The 17,750-nt window shown below is 49.4% G+C and overlaps 2 protein-coding genes across 2 annotated transcripts; both read left to right on the plus strand.

The window, feature by feature from the left end:
* Positions 1-431: 431 nt before the first annotated feature.
* Positions 432-7,621, plus strand: LOC149364665 (kelch-like protein 10). The gene is made up of 5 exons (XM_089568726.1): positions 432-809; positions 2,841-3,049; positions 3,850-4,082; positions 6,435-6,630; positions 7,615-7,621. Exons 1-5 carry the CDS (start codon positions 651-653, stop codon positions 7,619-7,621), a joined length of 804 nt encoding a protein of 267 aa, XP_089424852.1. The 5' UTR covers positions 432-650.
* Positions 7,622-8,794: 1,173 nt separating this feature from the next.
* LOC149364666 (uncharacterized) lies at positions 8,795-16,784 on the plus strand. Its single transcript, XM_089570156.1, has 6 exons — positions 8,795-8,981; positions 9,266-9,376; positions 10,375-10,566; positions 15,282-15,407; positions 16,372-16,515; positions 16,762-16,784. The coding sequence occupies exons 1-6, from the start codon at positions 8,801-8,803 to the stop codon at positions 16,782-16,784; spliced, it is 777 nt and encodes a 258-aa protein (XP_089426282.1). The 5' UTR covers positions 8,795-8,800.
* The last annotated feature ends 966 nt before the right edge of the window (positions 16,785-17,750 follow it).

Raw genomic sequence — 17,750 nt, forward strand, 5'->3', positions numbered from 1 at the left:
GGGTGGCGTTCTGCGCCGAGTACGGTTCCCGCAGGGAGATGCAGCTCACGGGGGTCTCGGCGTCCGTGCTCGACATCCTGCTTGGCTACTACTACGCCGATGAGGCAAGCCTCGGGAAAGGGTTAACAGGTAGGGGAGGGTAGAGAAGCCAAGCATCGTAATAATGAGCCTGATGTCTCGCCAGTGGTTGCAATAGAAACCTAGAGATCGTGGGACAATAGGGTGCTAAAGCATCCCTTTCTGAGAAGTCGCAGTAACGGTTTTGAAGTGCTGTGTCCGCAGCATGCAGGAAACTGCTTGAAGGTGAGAGTTCTGAGCATCTCCGTGTTGCTCAGGAGGAAAGCGACCTGGTGGTAGGCAAGCAATGTTCTTCCGTGGCAATGCTAAGCGGCACCACGCATTGACATCAGCATTAGTTTGAATAAAGAACGCAAGTATACATTTTCTTTGCAATGGTTAGTACGCATCTCAAATCAGGTGACTTCCTTTTATATATTTTGCCAAAACCCATGGCAGAATATGTAGAAGAAAAACAGGATAAGTCTTCTTTTTCAAGCGTTCTCCTGCTTATAATACAACTCTGTTTGTGACCATCACTGCAGTTGCACATCAACAACGGCAACGTGGCCGATGTGCTGGCGGCTGCCGACATGCTGGTGATGGAGGAGGCCCGTGACCTGTGCCTGGACCACCTGCTGCACAACATGGACGTCGACAACTGTCTCGGCCTAGCCGCACTGGCGCTGTGGCACCACTGGCCGAGGTTCCGAGACACCGCGTTCTCTTTCGCGCGTGAACACTTCGGCGCGGTGAGTGAGAGCGTCTTTACTTTCGATGGAAGATGTACCCCCTTTGCCAAAAGTAACCGAGCAACAGGTTTCTGCTTCTCAACCGTATAACGGAGCCTTTACGACGCCTCTAAAAACCGAAAGGTGTCAGAACGTGAGAAGGAGGGTTCACCTTTACACGCATTCAGAGCTCAAGGGCTGCCATAAGGGGTTCGCCACGCGGCTAAGAAAGAAACCACCGCTGCCCGGTTACTTTTGGCAAAGGTGTACGGGGGTGAATATTGATTCGTAATCAAGGCACTACGAGCATCAATGTCAACTGCTGCACTATCCGACGTGTGAGCGTATTAAATAACACTGCGACGGATGTTTAACCAGGATGTTCGGCTAGGGAGTCGTATGAGATAGTAGTGCGTTTCTTATAATATGAAAGTTACAATTGGAAATGCTTGTTGTCTTACACCTGCGTCTTGGAACGGAAATTCCAACCACCGATATCAGTGTGGCGAGGGTTGTGTGAAAATGGTTCGAGGTTGACAGCAATGTAGTCCTCATGCTGCAGGTCCATCGATTCCTTTAGGGCCTAGTTGGCTGCCTAGATGGCACGGCGACTGTTTGCCTTCGCCTCCTGAATTTTCTAGCTGCTTCTTCCAAACTAGCTGGGCCACACGGGATGCACCCTTGCTTCCTATCCTTTAGCATGCGTGCCACGTGATGTCGCCCGCGCGTGCCTCAGGAAGACTAAAAGCCACGTGGTTCGAAAGTCCCTTCCAGCCCGGTAACTACAGGCAACTTAGGCATATCGCAAACCCTCGTTTTTCGATGGTGCAAGAAACGTGTGCGATGGCACTAGAAGCATTGTGAAGCGTGAATTCATTAAATTTACTTCAGTATATGCACCGCACTGTTCGTCTAAGCAGGAAGTTCAGTTGCGAAAAGGAAAGCTTATGTTTAAAGGTTTGCGTCTCCAAATTACTTGTTTCGCCTCCTTGTCGCAAATATATTGCCTTCGAAACCTTCTCTTCCATGTTACGTATACTCAAATTAATTTCACGGGACTGATAAATTAAACATTCATGAAGATATGGCGGAACAGGGTAGGATCAAATCCCACAAAATATATCATGACATAGTTCTTTAGACATTATGCGTTTACTGTACTAGGAAATATTAGAGGCTGTTTATTTTTTCGAACACGTTTTTAATCTACCCTGCCTGTTCAGCGCAATTGTCACAGACGTAAACAACTGCTTGGCGCTGCCATCTACACCAACACTGCATATTCATAGCTGCCGGTATCTTTGCGCAAGAGACTTCTTGGTTTGGTTTATTAGGGTTTAACGTCTCAAAGCGACTCAGGCTATGAGGGACGCCGTAGTGAAGGGCTCCGGAAATTTCGACCACATGGGTTTTTTTAACGTGCACTCACATCGCACAGTACAGGGGCCTCTAGAATACTGCCTCCATCGAAATTCAGCTGCCACGGCCAGGACCGAACCCGCGTCTTCCGGGCCGGCAGTACTAGGAAATATTAGAGGCTGTTTATTTTTTCGAACACGTTTTTAATCTACCCTGCCTGTTCAGCGCAATTGTCACAGACGTAAACAACTGCTTGGCGCTGCCATCTACACCAACACTGCATATTCATAGCTGCCGGTATCTTTGCGCAAGAGACTTCTTGGTTTGGTTTATTAGGGTTTAACGTCTCAAAGCGACTCAGGCTATGAGGGACGCCGTAGTGAAGGGCTCCGGAAATTTCGACCACATGGGTTTTTTTAACGTGCACTCACATCGCACAGTACAGGGGCCTCTAGAATACTGCCTCCATCGAAATTCAGCTGCCACGGCCAGGACCGAACCCGCGTCTTCCGGGCCGGCAGCCGAACGCAATTACCACTTAGCCACCGCGGCGGGGCATGAGACTTCTGTTAACACTTTGCGCTCAAGGTTAAGAAATCGTTTCTAAAGTAGGAAGCGTACCATTAGTTGAAGTTTGTCGCATCATTGTGCTGAAAAATGTCACGTTTGCTTTCTATTGCTCATTGTATGCAGGTATGGCGAAGCAGTAGCGAGTTTTCGAGGGCTTCAACAGGGCTGCTCGTCGAGCTGCTCTCCTCGAGCGAGCTCAACGTGCGAGACGAGGTGGACGTGCTGCATGCCATCCGTCGCTGGCACACGCAAGGCCGTGCGCGTACAAAGGAACGGAATGCCGGCCTGTTCATGCTGCTACAGTGCGCGCGCATTGGCCTCTGCAGAGAATCGTGAGTGGGGCACTCTGTACGCAAGCGCTACCTAACGCAAGCTGCACTTGTTTTCGAGAGTGCAAGCGGCTACACACATAATTTCCGCTCACCACTGTATAAACAGCTTCTATTAAAGTTTGCGTGGCTACACTGAAGCAAAGCGGCTCTCAGATTATTACGACAGGTAGGTTTGCTTTAGTACGCGAAGAAAATTGCAACTGAAATTGAAATTATTCCCAAAGCCTACGCAACTAACGATAGCTTGGAAGCGGGAGGGGGGGGGGGGGGGGGGGGGCAGTCTCCAGCTTAACGTAACATCTTCAACGGGCCAGACAACGAAGCTTGAATGCTTGTGTTTCAAGGGACATGTAATCATCATTCAATGAGCATTCTTTTCCGGTAGACCAATTTGGTAGAATTAATAAGCCAGTATATTACCTCTCTCTCTATTAGCCATTGGTCTGTTGCAGTACATTGGCCTTCTGAAACTGGGTCTTGGTGCCTTTATCGAGACTGCCATCACAGCTGCTATTAGTTTCATGCGCACAAAAGTGCGCACTCAGAATGCTCTTGCTGGAATCTCGGTTCGTGATCGGCCCAAGCTAATGGCGCTAGTCGAAGAAACGAAAGCCGAGGTACCGACGAGCTCGCAACCGGTCGCAATGTTTCCAAGCTCTTCACCGTAACAAATCTCTGAGCCACCAGTACCAAACACCCTCTGACTGAAAGGAGATTTTATTGCAGGCGTGGATTTTTTGATCCAAGCCACAAAATAAAGTCTAAGAAAACTATGGTTTTGACACGCTCGTGTGGCGCAGGACGCTCATCGAGTTCCGGCAGGTGAACCCGACCTTCGCCAATAGCAAATCATACCACATGGCAGTGTGCGAGGCCCTGCAGACGGGACCCTGCATGTGCTCACCCAGCCCACTGCTGCTGCTGCACTTGGAAGGCTTCGGGCTGGAGGCATGCAAAGCGCTTGCCGCCGCGAACCCCCGACACGGCGACGTGGGGTCGAGCGGAAGCGTTGCATCCAATGCGCCCAAGGGTGGTGAGTTGGCATCTGCAGTGACTGCCTCTCAGTAGCTGAGTTGGGAGAGCAGAGTTGACCGAAAAATGCTGCTTCTGGGCAGTATACATGCCATTTACGGTCAGTTTTGATCTGCTGCCGGTTTTTGAAGCGCCTGTCGCCGAACTTTTTCTGGCTTCACCAAATCACGTGACCACGTTCTTGGGTGATCTTGTTACTTATTGATTGGTCCTCTCCTCGGGTACCCGATATACAGTGACTTCAATACAACCCGGTCACGGTGGGAGTATACGCGTCTGGTCATCTGCACTGCAACTCGTACTTTGCGTTCTTCGTTCGCTATACGCTGGCTGCTTATTGAAAGCTCCAAGAGAGCAAGATCGGTTACGACCATCTTAAAACAGTTTCGAAGAATTAGACTAAAAAAAAACCATCAAGCAAGTCCCAAAAATAGAAACAAGAAAACAGTTCTTTCACGTAGAGATATATGTACGTACCTGACCACTCGACTGACATCGGTTGAAAGTTGGCCCTTGTATACGTTACCTCCATATTGTCCGTCTGTGTTTGCGCGCTGCTATGGCCTCAAGTTGTTTGGTTCACCACGAGGAACTACCCGCTTCACTTGCGGCCATGCCGAACAAAACTGGCCTATGGTGCACATGGGGTACAAATTGAACATCAGGCGTGGAGTCAATAGCATAAGCGTTTTCTAGACCAGCAGCCTAAGATGTGCGTCTTAAAGAGGTCAACTTTAATCAAAGTGTGCAAGATGAGCGGCTCCATACGTTAATATCGTTACACGCCACCATGCGTGCTCTACTATCCCCAGCACTGACTAAATTCTTGGTCACCAGACACCTCCGGCAAAACTTGCGCTGAAGCAAGCCGGTGAACTCAACATGACCGAAAGTGAACGATGGATTTGATCTCTGGCGGGCATAACGTGAGCACTCAGCTCCGCGCTCCTGCCAACGTCATCATTTTCTATAGAAATATAACGAGCAGATACGTTTCCATTTCATTCGTAACATCTACAGGATTAAAAGCTGGCAATAAAGCCCAACAAGGTTTGAGCGATCTCAGTGCTGTCGATAAGCTCTCGGTTTCAACTCGTCACTACGACAGTGAAATTTTTATTGTGACCCCTCGGTAAGGCGAAAGCCCTTTGGGTAAAGTAAATGAAATGAAATAAAATGCGCGCATATGTAGAGAGGTTGTCGTAAAACGGCCGCAGTACCTGCTACCACAGAACGCCCACAGCTACTGCACTTGTGACAATCTCTTACCATCTTGAGGTTAGAACCATAATGGTGTTTCAACAGCGCAAACACACACAGACCAAGAAAGAGATAAGACACACACGCCAGCGCTGATGTGTGTCTTGTCTCTTTCTTGGTCTGCATGTGTGTGCACTGTTGAACCACCATTATGAATCTACGCCAACTAGCCCAATGTGCAGTTCTTCTACAGCTTAGAGCCCTTTAGCAGTCATATTTCGTGAGAAATGTAAAACTAACCTGCACTCTTCAGTTAGTACCGTTCAGTCATGCACGTCTTCTGTCGCGCGAAATTTGTCTACTAGGCACTGAAAAATGACAAAACTGCGAAAGGACAACAGCTTGTCCGTCGTTTGTTATTTTGTCGCTATCGCTGTCATTCATTTCTGTGCCCTCACAATTTGGCCAAGTTATATTCCTAACAGCACAAGTAGAACAGGCCCTTTTCACGGTATTTATTTGCTTAGATGAGGAACCACTGTCTGACTTGCTTAATCACTTTGTAATCATCTCAATGCGAAGGAATTATATGGCTCTGTCGAGTCAGCAAAAAGTTTCCGCAAAACGTGTCCGCAAATTTTGTCCGCATGATCACGTCGTTCTCTGATAATAAATGTGTGAAAGTGGGATTGCGATAGATAGTGTGTGATAAAATGTTGCGGTAGGAAAAAGTTGGTTAATGAGGTGTAATTAGTTAATTAAAAGCAAAAAGACGCGCAAAATACACTTAGACGTCAAAACAGCCATGGACGTCGATATAGTACATGGGCGTCAGAACAGTCACGGACGTCGATATAGTATGTGGATGTTTTGTTTTCGCATTGCTCCAATGCGGGTGGCCGCAATGATCTCAAAGTTTTTTACCGCTAATATGGTTAGAGACTCCCTGATACCGCGACCAGACATTGAAGAAAGCTTCATACATTGCTTCCCTCCGTAGCTGCATGGTGTGCTCATGTTGATATCATTTCGATAATCCCTATCTTCAATATGTTTGCGCCGCAGGTCATTACCCTGAAACACGTTGGGTAAAAGAACCCATTATTTTTGACTCGCCAGTGGAAAATGCCCCATTCTCCCCATCTGTGCGCAGCCATCGCAGCCCTGTTTCGGTTTCCCTGCGAGCGCTGCGCCGGCGCGAATCCCGATCGCTGGGTTCCGCGTGTGCCGCACGAGGTCTTGTTGACGGTGGGCGGCTGGAGCTCTGGAGAGGAACGGGACGCCGTCGAGGTGTACGACCCGCGTGCCTACCGCTGGCTCATGCACACCATGCGGGGCACGTCACCCAGGCAAGATGCACGATTCGCATTAAAGGGTTCTTTTGCGTACCACGAGCGAGCCGAGGTAGAAGTATACGCCCTCTCAATTTCTGGAATAGAACTAAAATAAACGCTTCCTTCATCCTTTCTGTGCCATCGTTGCTTCCCTCTGTCGTGACAGTGTTGAGAGGTCCCTACGCATTGTTTCAGTGTATCAAGTGGCCTCAGCTTACGCAGGACCGGGTTGACTGGAGACGATATATAGACAAGCGTCATGTTTGTAAACAAAGGTGGCGCTGCGGTCGGCAGCGACGCGGGGTGTAGGCAAAAACGTAGCATGCCCACCCTGCGCTAAGCGATGCTGCCTTCGAAACCAACTCGCGTACGCGCATATTTCGAAGCGTGCGCGTCGCTTCTGGTTAGAAACATTTCTGTTGGTGACCGGAGAGCAGATCAGCACTTTTTCAACCTGTTCGCCAGACGGAATTATCTGGCGAAGCGCTCCATAGGCTGCCTTCTGCGCTCCTATATTTGGCAGCAACGGCGTGGCTACGGCGGTCGACTAGGTTTTATTAAATGTAACTGAGAACGCACAAGGTGTAGAGGTCTGCAGTCTCAACATTTGGGGCGATACAACATACCCGATCGCTAAGTGCAAGAAGAAGGACGGCGGGATGCACAACGCGAGGCAGCTTTTTCCCATGACGAACCTGTGTGGTGTGCCTGCTCTCGTTAAGCCCCTTCAGTGCGAAGAACGCCGACTACTGGACACTGAAGCCGTGCAGTTACGTTGAATGAATCATGCAAATGTGACCTTCACTGGCAATATGTGAAAAAATGCTTTTTTATTCGCTTGGCTTCAAGAGAGGTTCACAGGCGAATGGATAGATGTTTCCCTCGAGCACAACGAAGTTACGTTTGGTCTGCAGAGCTATATATTTTAAGTCATTCTGCTTGCAGGCCTTATTCTGCTTGATAACTGGTTTTAGGTCCGGTATTTTCTGTTTTCGCCAGGTTCTGATTGACCAGAAATTGTAAAATTCAGGTAATATTGGAAATAACACTGCATGATTTTGCCGATACCTTAGCGACGTTTAATCGTTTTCTAGGCTAAGTGATAAAAAAACGTACATGTTGAAGCTCGTGGAAGCGAAAATAGAGAAAAAATTACGCGTCGTATATTCCTACTTCCGGACTATACTGCTGGTTCAAACGTCGCGCTTAGTGGTCCTATGAATGCTGAAGACGACTGGCAGCAGCTGTTTTTTTTTTTTTTTAGCGCGAAAAGGTGCCCGGGACGTAGTTCGGGTGATTGCCACCTGAAAACGGTCCCCTGCGTTCAATTTACGGTCACACCCATATGGAATGTCGCGTCCAGACTTCTCATAATGAGAACCCGACATAACGCGCACAAGCTGCAGACGTTGATTCTTGCACTGTTCTCCGCGCGACTGAAGAGCAAACATGCGGATTAAGAGACGCAAACTATCATATTTCGATGCAGAAATGCAATACTAGCCGCGCAGCCGATCCATCGCCGAACTTTTCCCGCTCCACGGCCGCTGCGCATCGCTTTCGCCCATATCTAAATGACATAAACTTGTGGAAACTTGTGTCGCTGCTTTCTTCAGCATTGAGGTTCAACCAACCGCACCACAACTCGCCGGAATATTACAAAATGCGTTCGAAAACGCTCAAGTGTGGCATACCCACGGCACACGGCACCGGCTTTTGCCTACTCAACGAAAGTCACTGCTGACTCCAGCGCCGCCGCATCTCCGTGACGTCACGGACTGACGCTTGTCTATAAGAGAGCCATTTGTCCTGCAGTGGGCGTAGTCAAGCTGATGATGATGATGACGATACCAGTCGTACCGTCCTCTGCAAATGATATGTGAACAAGTCAACTGAACCGCGAACACACTAAACACAACATTAGCTGCTACCAGAGAACAAGCAGTAGACCTCCATTTGCGCCTCCGACAACCGGGCTTACGCGCCTTTGAAATGAAGACCATCTGCTTTAGTAACTAATCTCCCCCAACTGAAATATTGTTTTACAGGACACATTTGGATAGTTCTGTCCACGTTGCATTTCTCGCCTAAAGCAAAACGAGCCCAAGCAATGGCTGCAAGGCAGGGTGTTCAATGTGAGAGCGGTAAACTCCTAATCATTTCCAGGGCGTACCACGGCGCAGCAATGGTGGGCAAGTTTCTCTACGTGGTGGGCGGAATGCGGGGAAGCTCGTACCTGCGCTCCTGCGAACGCTTCGACACCGAGCTGTGTGTGTGGGATCCCTGCTCGTCCATGCACACGGCTCGCGGCTACGTAGCCGTCGCGTCCCTGGACAACTACGTCTACGCCATCGGGGGACGCGACGGTATGCGCTCGCGCTGTCGAATGTTTTTGCGTGAACTCTAAATGGCTAGGCTTTGCGAGGAACCGGTAGTGTTTATTCCATTCTTCCGTGCACTAAGAACATGGTCGTGGCGACCAGTCTTGCCGTATACGGGAGCATTCGGGATTCCTGAAGTCGATAAAGCCCTCTTAATTCTGGTATTGCGCCAGTAGACTTGAATATAGGGATTGCATTTTTAATGCAGTGTTTGTTCATTGTTTACATCGTCCTAAAATGACGTTTGCATTTGGTGCTCCATGATGCAGACACCGGTCGCACTGCCAGTGTGGAGCGGTACAACCCCGTCTCCAACCAGTGGACTACGGTGTGCTCGATGAGCAGGGCGCGCAGCGACGGTGCAGCCTGCGCATTTAGAGGTAGGTGTGAATGATACTCTATTTCTCGCACTTATTTACCTCGCGTGCACCCTAAAAAGCCTAGTTGGGAATTAACTCCATGCTTAAGTGATATATGATTCGTCCTGGTGCTTTTGCTTTTTTGCGTCCTCTCTAAGTGAAGGTGTGACTATAATAAAGCTGTGGAAGTTATTGCATGCCACGCATGGCTGTTGCTATTGTAGCTATGTGCATGAGATTGAGGATTTGCATTACTTCAGAGCATTTGTCAAAAAAAAGCTGAGGGTTTGCCGCATGCTTCGTAGCAGGACAGAACAGCCAAGGCCAACGACTAAAATTCGTCGTGAGATATTGCTACCAGCCGCCATGACAGTCATAGCAAGCATCTGTCACGAACTTTGGGCGTGAAATTTTGGGGCTTGTCGATAACTACATCTTGTCTCTGTCGACCACCACCGCATGCATTCTCTAACGTAATATAAGCTGCACAGACCCTGAGGTTCATCTACTGCCGTATTCCTCTCCTCTCGCACGCCTTTCCCACTCCATCGATTGGAATGTTGTTATCGCTGTAAAAAAAAAAAAAGTGATTTTTGAGGAAGGGGAATGGCGCAGTAACTGCCTCACTATTCTGTGGAGACCTCAACCGTGCCGTACTAAAAGAGAGGAAGATGAGAGTGAACGAAAAAAGAGACAAAGGGGTGCCGTAGTGGAAGGCTCCGCAATAATTTCGAACACCTGGGGATCTTTAACGTGCACTGACATTGAACGGCACACGGGCGCCTTTTGCGTTTCACCTCCATCGAAACGCGGCCGCCGTGGTCGGGCTCGAACCCGGGTACTCCGGGATTGCTGTAAACCCGAGCTTCAAGTTAGGCAACTGACTTGAAAGCATGCAGATCTCAAAATGTCACGCGTACCTCTGCACTTATCCAGTATAGTCTAAGCCATCGCAAGGGCATGAAGCGAAGCAGCCCATTTCTTCACGCCCTCATTGTGTCGTTGCCCGTCCGACGCAGGAAAGCTGTACGCGAGCGGCGGCTTCGACGGCCGCCTGATCCTGAGCAGCGTGGAGGTGTACACGCCTTCGTCCAACTCGTGGTGCCTGGTGCAGCAGATGCCGGGACCCCGCTGCAGCCACCAGATGGTGGCGATGGCGGGGCGCATCTACGTCGTCGGCGGATACAACGGCCGCTGCCGCCTCAGCACCAGTGAGGATAGAGAGGGAGCGCACGGGCGTGGTCTTCCCTCTTGGGGAAACCACGAACGCTGCGCAAAGTCCCCCAAAACAGTCATCCTTTATTGTCGGCCCATTCATATTGAAGTAGTGTTGCTGCCATCGGTCTATATCGGGGATTCTGACGTCTTTTTTGTCGGTATGCTAGCGGATGTTCTTAGAACGACCATGTTTGATGTGTAATTCTCTGTAATCCGTAACATCTAAATTCTCTGAAAAACAGCCTAGAATAGTTGGCTAGTTTACAACACTCGCCTTTATGCCCGACAAAAGCGTTTGTTGCGCGTTACCTTCCCTTTTTAATGCCTGAGAAACGAATAACTTCAATTTATTTATCTGCACCTTTATTTCTCATCATGCGCACAACCTCGTTTTGAATGCTCCCTATATTCGCAAGATTTCATGTTACTGACTGACTTCTTTTGTCATTGTAGTTTTTTAACGTTAAGACATTATTTATACCCCTTGTATATTAAAGTTTGACGAATTCTGTATCGCTTTCCGTGAATGTCTTATGTACCGCTGGGTTCCTCCCACGAAAATAAACCCACCAGGGACTGCTGTCTGGGAAGGCTGTCTGGGAGAGGCTTGTTTCCCGTCAGCCTTCCATGTCTATTCGTATGATCTCTATCCATTGGTATGATCTATATCTCTATTAGTAATATGTCAAACATGATAATTATACGAGGATAATAATTCCAGCATGAAGGCCCTTAACACTTCATACCCTCTATATGCCCTTGGAAGGAAAATGTGGCAGGCATAAGTGCTTGTCGTTGGAAGGGTGCTAATAGTTTCCAAAATAGCACAGCCTTGCCAACTAAAAGCAGAGGCGTTCTGGGCAACCGGAATTTTGGGGTACCAAGAAAAGATATTAATTTCACAGCTCACCAGACAGAAAAAGGTACTCACCGGCCTCAAAACGCAGTAGGCATCATGAATCGATCCGTGTCATGCATGCACCTCTGGCTCCTCAAACTGCGAATCCTATTTACCGGTAGTTTGATTGTCAGTCTTGGAGAAATGGTCGCACTTGAGAAGTTACAGAAGCGAGAGATACTCTGCTCAGCAACGCCAGCAGCGAGCTGGAAATTTTTAGTTTATCCCGCAAAAATTGAAGGCCGGACATCTAAATTAGGTATAATGAAAAAGAAACATCGTGTCCTTTCCCTCAGCACCACTCACGTAGCATATGAGTCTGAGGCCGGCGGAAAAGAGCTGAATAGACTCCAATATATATATTGTAAGCACGATATGCGACCTTCGTCTTCATCTGTATATATCCATCATCATCGCTCATCTTCTTCTTCGTCGGGTTGGTCGCCATATTTGAGGGTGCCATTAAAAGGTCGCTCCATCCTGCGCTCTGCCTCCCGTCTCACAAGTGGTGGAGTGGGCTCTCGATCCCTGCGTCCTCTCCGCCGCCAGACTGCAGCTACGTTCCGGTCGCCACCTGCTCGTACCATACGCACCGATGGATACCGTCAGCGACAACACCACTCGTACTCCCGATGGGCCCCCCGTTCTTCTTCCTCTCGATTCGAACCGTCTGGAGCCAGCAATGATGACCCAACCCGGTCCTTCCCAATCTTCTGTACACCCCACTTGGACCATCACCACACTCCAGCGCGAGCCTCCTATTTTTGCTGGTCTTCGTGGGGACGATGTCGAGGACTGGCTCGACCAATATAACCAGGTCAGTGCCTATAATCGTTGGGACTCAGATATGAAACTTGTCAACGTGTCGTTCTACCTCACTGCCGTGGCCAAGACATGGTTCGTCAACCACAAAGATGCCATCCCGGACTGGGCTCACTTCTCGGCACAGATACGACAAACTTTTGGCACATCTGGTGCAAGCCCCGCTGTTTACAAAAAAAAAAAAGCTAGATACGCGCGTTCAGCTACCCGGTGAGTCATACACATCCTACATTGAAGATGTGCTTGCCCTGTGTCGACGTGTCAACAGCGCTATGTCAGAGTACGATCGGGTACGTCATCTTCTGAAAGGGCTTGGGTCATTTGCTTTCAATACGCTTGCTGCTCAGAATCCAACGACAGTCCAAGACATCCGAACAACTTTCCATCGTCTTGACGACCTTCAGTCCCTTCGCTTAAAAGACACCTGGGACACCCCAATTTCACCCGACGTAGACTTACGTTCCCTCATTCGCTCCATTAACCGGGAGGAACTGCACGGCTCCACCTTACCGCCAGCCGACTGCCACCCGCACCCAGCCCCGTCGTCCTCGCCTTTGCGTGAGCTCATCAAAGACGAGCTCGCTTCGGTCACTCGTCCCTTGGCTGCGGAACCACCTGTACCACGTTTTGGACGTACCTATGCCCAGGTTGCTGCGACACCTCCTGCTGCTGTTTATCCGTCTCATCCACAGCCCGTCCAGCAAACTCCGGTCTCTGTGTCCCCAAGCCCCGCAATGTGTCCTGTTTGGAGTCCGCCTGCACGTCGGCCGGTGTGTCACTACTGCGGAATTCGCGGACATGTTGCCCGTGTATGCCGTCGGCGTCAGCGCGACGAGCGTGAGTGGTACCCAGACTTTCGCAACGGAGCTACGTACTCGTCATCTGCTTACCGCCCGACGTTTGCCACCAGTCCTCCTCGTCGCCCATCGTACGGGGACTTCTCCCAAGACGCTCCACACACGTCGTACGCTTACCGCCCCTCGTTTGCCGACCATACTAATTATCGTCCCTCCTCTCCCTCTACCTCTCCGGACCGCTCCTCGACAGTCAGGTCGTCGCGTCGCCGCTCCCCATCGCCTTTCCGCCGCTCCTCGTCGCCTCTACGTCCACCATCCTCCCCGACAACTGGCCTCACGGAAAACTAAATTGTGCAGTTTCCGGAGGTAAAACTGCACCGCACGCCGATCTCTCAATTCCTCCTGTACAGCCATCGAACATGTTAACCGTTGATATTGAAGGCATTGTAGTAGAAGCATTGATCGATACGGGCGCCGCCATTTCTGTAATTAGTTCTGCTTTATGTTCTCGTCTTCGCAAGGTGCGCACCCCTTACAGTGGTCCTTCTCTCCGTGCTGCCAATGATGAATCAATGCGTCCTTCCGGATTGTGTACAGCACGAGTCACTATCGACGGCATCCTGCACTACATAGTATTTGCTGTGCTTCCCTCCTGTGCTTATCCCCTCATCCTCGGCTGGGACTTCCTCCTTCTGCGCCATGGAGCTCCTCGTGTCCTTATTAGTGACCGCGGCAAGTCCTTCCTCTTCAGCATCCTTGCCGAAGTTCTTCACGCCTCCCGAACCGTGCACAAAACCTCTTCAGCTTATCACCCTCAGACCAATGGGCTCACAGAGCGCTTTAATCGCACGCTGTCCGATATGCTAGCCACGTACATCCAGCCCGACCACACCAACTGGGACACCATGCTTCCCTTCGTTACCTTTGCATACAATACTGCCGTGCAAAGAACCACCAGCTTCTCCCCGTTCTTCCTTGTGTATGGACGTCAACCGACATTCACCCTCGAAGCGCCTTTCTTCTCCGCCCCCTCAACCTCTTCCAGACTCTCTCACGAACAGTTTACTTCTCGTCTTACCTACTGCCGTACCATTGCCCGCCTGAATACCGACGCCTCCCAAACCTCTCGGAAAAACACCTATGATTTCTCCCACCGTGCCATATTTTTTCACCCTGGTGATGAGGTACTGCTGTGGACTCCATTCCTTCCCCCGGGATTGTATGAAAAATTCTTGAGCCGTTATATTGGTCCGTATACTGTACTCGAACAAACGTCCCCGGTGAACTATCGCGTTGCCCCTGTTCATCCTGTTAATGATCGTCGTTGCCGAGGTGCCGAGATTGTTCATGTTTCCCGCCTAAAGCCCTTCGCCCGTCGCCCTCCTGTAAACCTGCGCCCGGGCCGGTCGCTTTCGTACGCGAGGGGACATAGTGTAAGCACGATATGCGACCTTCGTCTTCATCTGTACATATCCATCATCACCGCTCATCTTCTTCTTCGTCGGGTTGGTCGCAATATTTGCGGGTGCCATTAAAAGGTCGCTCCATCCTGCGCTCTGCCTCCCGTCTCACAATATATATATAGCTCAAGAAACAAATTGCAGGTGAATACCGAATTTCATTCATTGAAATCCTGGAACACAGCAGTAACGTTTTTTTTATACGTCCGTGTATTGCTGGGGAAGAAAATCTAAACGCGACACACTGTACGAATTTATTACGCTTAAGTTTCGGCGTCGTGCTGGGAGCCAATCCGAGAAAATTAAAGAGGAAGGCTGAAATGGCCGTAGTTCTAAGGCGCTTAGAGCGTGCTTAGAGCGTTACCACTATAAGGCTTCATAACTTAGTTGAGGGTGCAGGAGCCCTCTTAGACTGCATTAACGCCTGTTAAATACGGCCAGTACACGGCTGCACCTGCCTTAAGCCACCATTAATTTTATTTCAAATACGCATCCAATCTCGAAGTATTGGATGCCTATCCATTGGTGAGTTTTTTTCTGCCAATTTGAGGTCTCTCCATGTGACGCAAGTCTCAAAGGGAGGAGTATTGTTTTGCACACATTGCGTGCGCCAGCCAGTGAAGAAATTTATTTTCTCTCTTCGTTGCCTATGGGCTGTCGGTAGGCACATAGCAATGTGTTTGTCCCCGTAGCCTAAACTTGTGATCTGCCGACTTGCACGCCCTGCGCAGTGATCGCCAGCGAGAAGGACAGAGCCCCGTCCTCCTGGCAGACCATGGCGCCCCTGCGCGTGGGCCGCAGCACTTTCGCTGTGGCACAGCTGTACGGCGACCTTTACGTCATCGGCGGATTCAACGGTGCACACCTCTCTCTCTCTCTCTCCGCGTCTCCTCAGCTTCTTTTTACGAGCAGAGGAACTGCTTGAATCTGAGTTTCACCATTTACGATACTGCGCTGTCCAGTTCCATTTGCTTGGCAAATGTGGTTTCTGCAGAAGCCTGCAACCCAGATTGGAGGAATCCAATCTTTTCATGAAATAAAACGTTTTGTTTTCCAACCAATCAGTCATCAGTCAATCAACCAATCAGTCAGTCAGTCAATGAACTAATCATTCACAGAGTCAATCGGCTGTTAATCACGACACTTTGCTGCTGGACTCTGATATAGCAGGTGGAACGCCCAGGCGTAGGGCTGCCTTCATTTTTAAGAAACCCGAGGACTGCTACACAGATTTCGACGCCATATGCATATGGTTGCTACTAGAGACCCCCCTCCCGCGTTTATTTCTGAGGTTAGAATCGTCAGTAAGAATAAATATTGACGAATAAAGAGGATGAGAGTAATGAAAAGAACTAAATCAACAAATAGTAGCCATAAACGATTTCAGGGGAACTAAATGCACGCAAAAATGCAGCTGGGAAAGTTTGCTTAGTGGAAAGACTACAGAAGCAGGAGCTAAGCGCAGCGTCGAAAGACCACTTTTGTGTCTTTTGCCGGCTCCCAGATTACTAAAGTTTGGCTGTTTGACTTGAAGTTTTAATAAATAAAGCAACAGATTAAACTTTCTGCCTAAGTGAGTGGCTGTAGGGCCGTAGTTCTTGACCTATTCAACTGGAAAGAGAAACATGACCGCCAAGAAGACGTGACTGCTTTAAAAAATAGAGCTGAACATGGTCAGTACTCAGCCTCAATACTGTCCACTATTAATGTCCTACTTCACGCACATAGAAAAAAAATCGAGTGACGCACTGACTTGTATAACTTTCTACAGTCGAAGACTCTGTACAATGCGTTTTGATCACCACTTTTTACTGAACGCAGGAAGAACCACGACAGCCAAAGTTGAACGTTACTCGCCCGCGACAAATACCTGGCGGTCTGCCGTTCCACTGAACGAGCCGGTCAGTGCCATGGCCGCCTGTTACGTGAAGGGCCTCGCACCCGCCAGGCAACTGGCCACTCGTGGTGAGTGTTGTTTTACGCTTAAATTTGAGGGTAAGTTCAGTTACAACTTGCAAGCATGCATAACTTGCCTTGCCCTGGTTAATAGCTTTCTAATTTAATAAAAAGCATCTCTGCTGCTCAGCAATTTTGATGCATTTGAATGAAACTAGCAACTGTGACCTGAAAGGGAATATTTCACGTGCACGTGCGCGTTGAGAAAAAAAAAAATTGCAATACTCCCTAATTGTTTCTTTATTTTGTTTGCAGGAGCGCTCGGGCTATCTGCGTGAAGTATGAGTGATTGGCGGGTACATGCCCGCGAACAATCGTCATTTAACTGGCCGGCCCCGAGAGCTCGGGAATTTATTGCCACCAGATCAAAATGCCATAGCACGTTCAACAGGCAGGAGGCGTACCGACAAAATTTAAGACACTTCAGTCGTGCTCCAGGCTCACCGCAAAATATCGGATCGCTCAGCACGTCCTGTGCGAATAAATGAAGCACTCCTACCAAGGAAGAGATCAGCTGTGTCTACATCTGCAGGGGTGGCATTCGGCGAGAGTTGATTGCGGTGGTGCTCGACCGTAACATGCGCATCGTCATCGCAAGGCCTGGCCAACTCTGCAGTCTGGTTGGCAGAAAAGTCGGGACCTGAAGGAAGGCCCATTTGTGTGTCTAATTGAAGCGGATCCAACTGTTGAAATATGAGGTGGTCTGTGAGTAGTTAATCACACAAACTACTAGGCACTGGCTCAATAGGGAGCCAGCATGAACAACGAAATACGGCCCGAAAGTATTTGCCGTTTTGCTCCGGAACACTAAAAATACCCACTTCTCTCATTCTTGCGCATGCGCTCACTATTAGCGGAAACAGGCTTCGTGCTCTTGGTTGTGAAGTAAGCTGGCGAAATTATTGTTGTCGTAACGATTAAATGCCGTGGGCGAGCTACTACTACCGGCAGTGAAGTGCAACACTTGGCACGGCAGCAGCAACACTGTGACCTGAGGCCATAAACGTGAGTGGTTCCGGCTTGCAACATTGCGAAACCCTACTCTGGGATGCAGCCCGAGAGTTGGACATTAAAAGTGTGAAGCACGCTTAAACGTGTTCCCTGCCGGGGCCATGCCAAAGCGTTAGATCTCTTAAGCCGAGTGGGGCGCTGCTTTAGGTCACTCAGGTTGGATCCCCTCTACAACTGTAAAACTTATTAGCCTCATGAATGAAACTGACCATTTGCTGGCTCAAAAACTTGGT

This window comes from Amblyomma mixtum, chromosome 2 (assembly GCF_055824585.1).
Source record: "Amblyomma mixtum isolate Tamu chromosome 2, ASM5582458v1, whole genome shotgun sequence".
NCBI classification, from domain to species: domain Eukaryota; kingdom Metazoa; phylum Arthropoda; class Arachnida; order Ixodida; family Ixodidae; genus Amblyomma; species Amblyomma mixtum.

Bases quoted from the DNA above. Each gene is read 5' to 3' on its own strand.
- LOC149364665 (XM_089568726.1), top strand. From the start codon at position 651: ATGCTGGTGATGGAGGAGGCCCGTGACCTGTGCCTGGACCACCTGCTG. The intron at 810-2,840 runs GTGAGTGAGAGC...CATTGTATGCAG, and splicing joins CGCGTGAACACTTCGGCGCG to GTATGGCGAAGCAGTAGCGA. The intron at 4,083-6,434 runs GTGAGTTGGCAT...ATCTGTGCGCAG, and splicing joins ATCCAATGCGCCCAAGGGTG to CCATCGCAGCCCTGTTTCGG.
- LOC149364666 (XM_089570156.1), top strand. From the start codon at position 8,801: ATGGTGGGCAAGTTTCTCTACGTGGTGGGCGGAATGCGGGGAAGCTCG. The intron at 8,982-9,265 runs GTATGCGCTCGC...TCCATGATGCAG, and splicing joins CGCCATCGGGGGACGCGACG to ACACCGGTCGCACTGCCAGT. The intron at 15,408-16,371 runs GTGCACACCTCT...TACTGAACGCAG, and splicing joins CGTCATCGGCGGATTCAACG to GAAGAACCACGACAGCCAAA.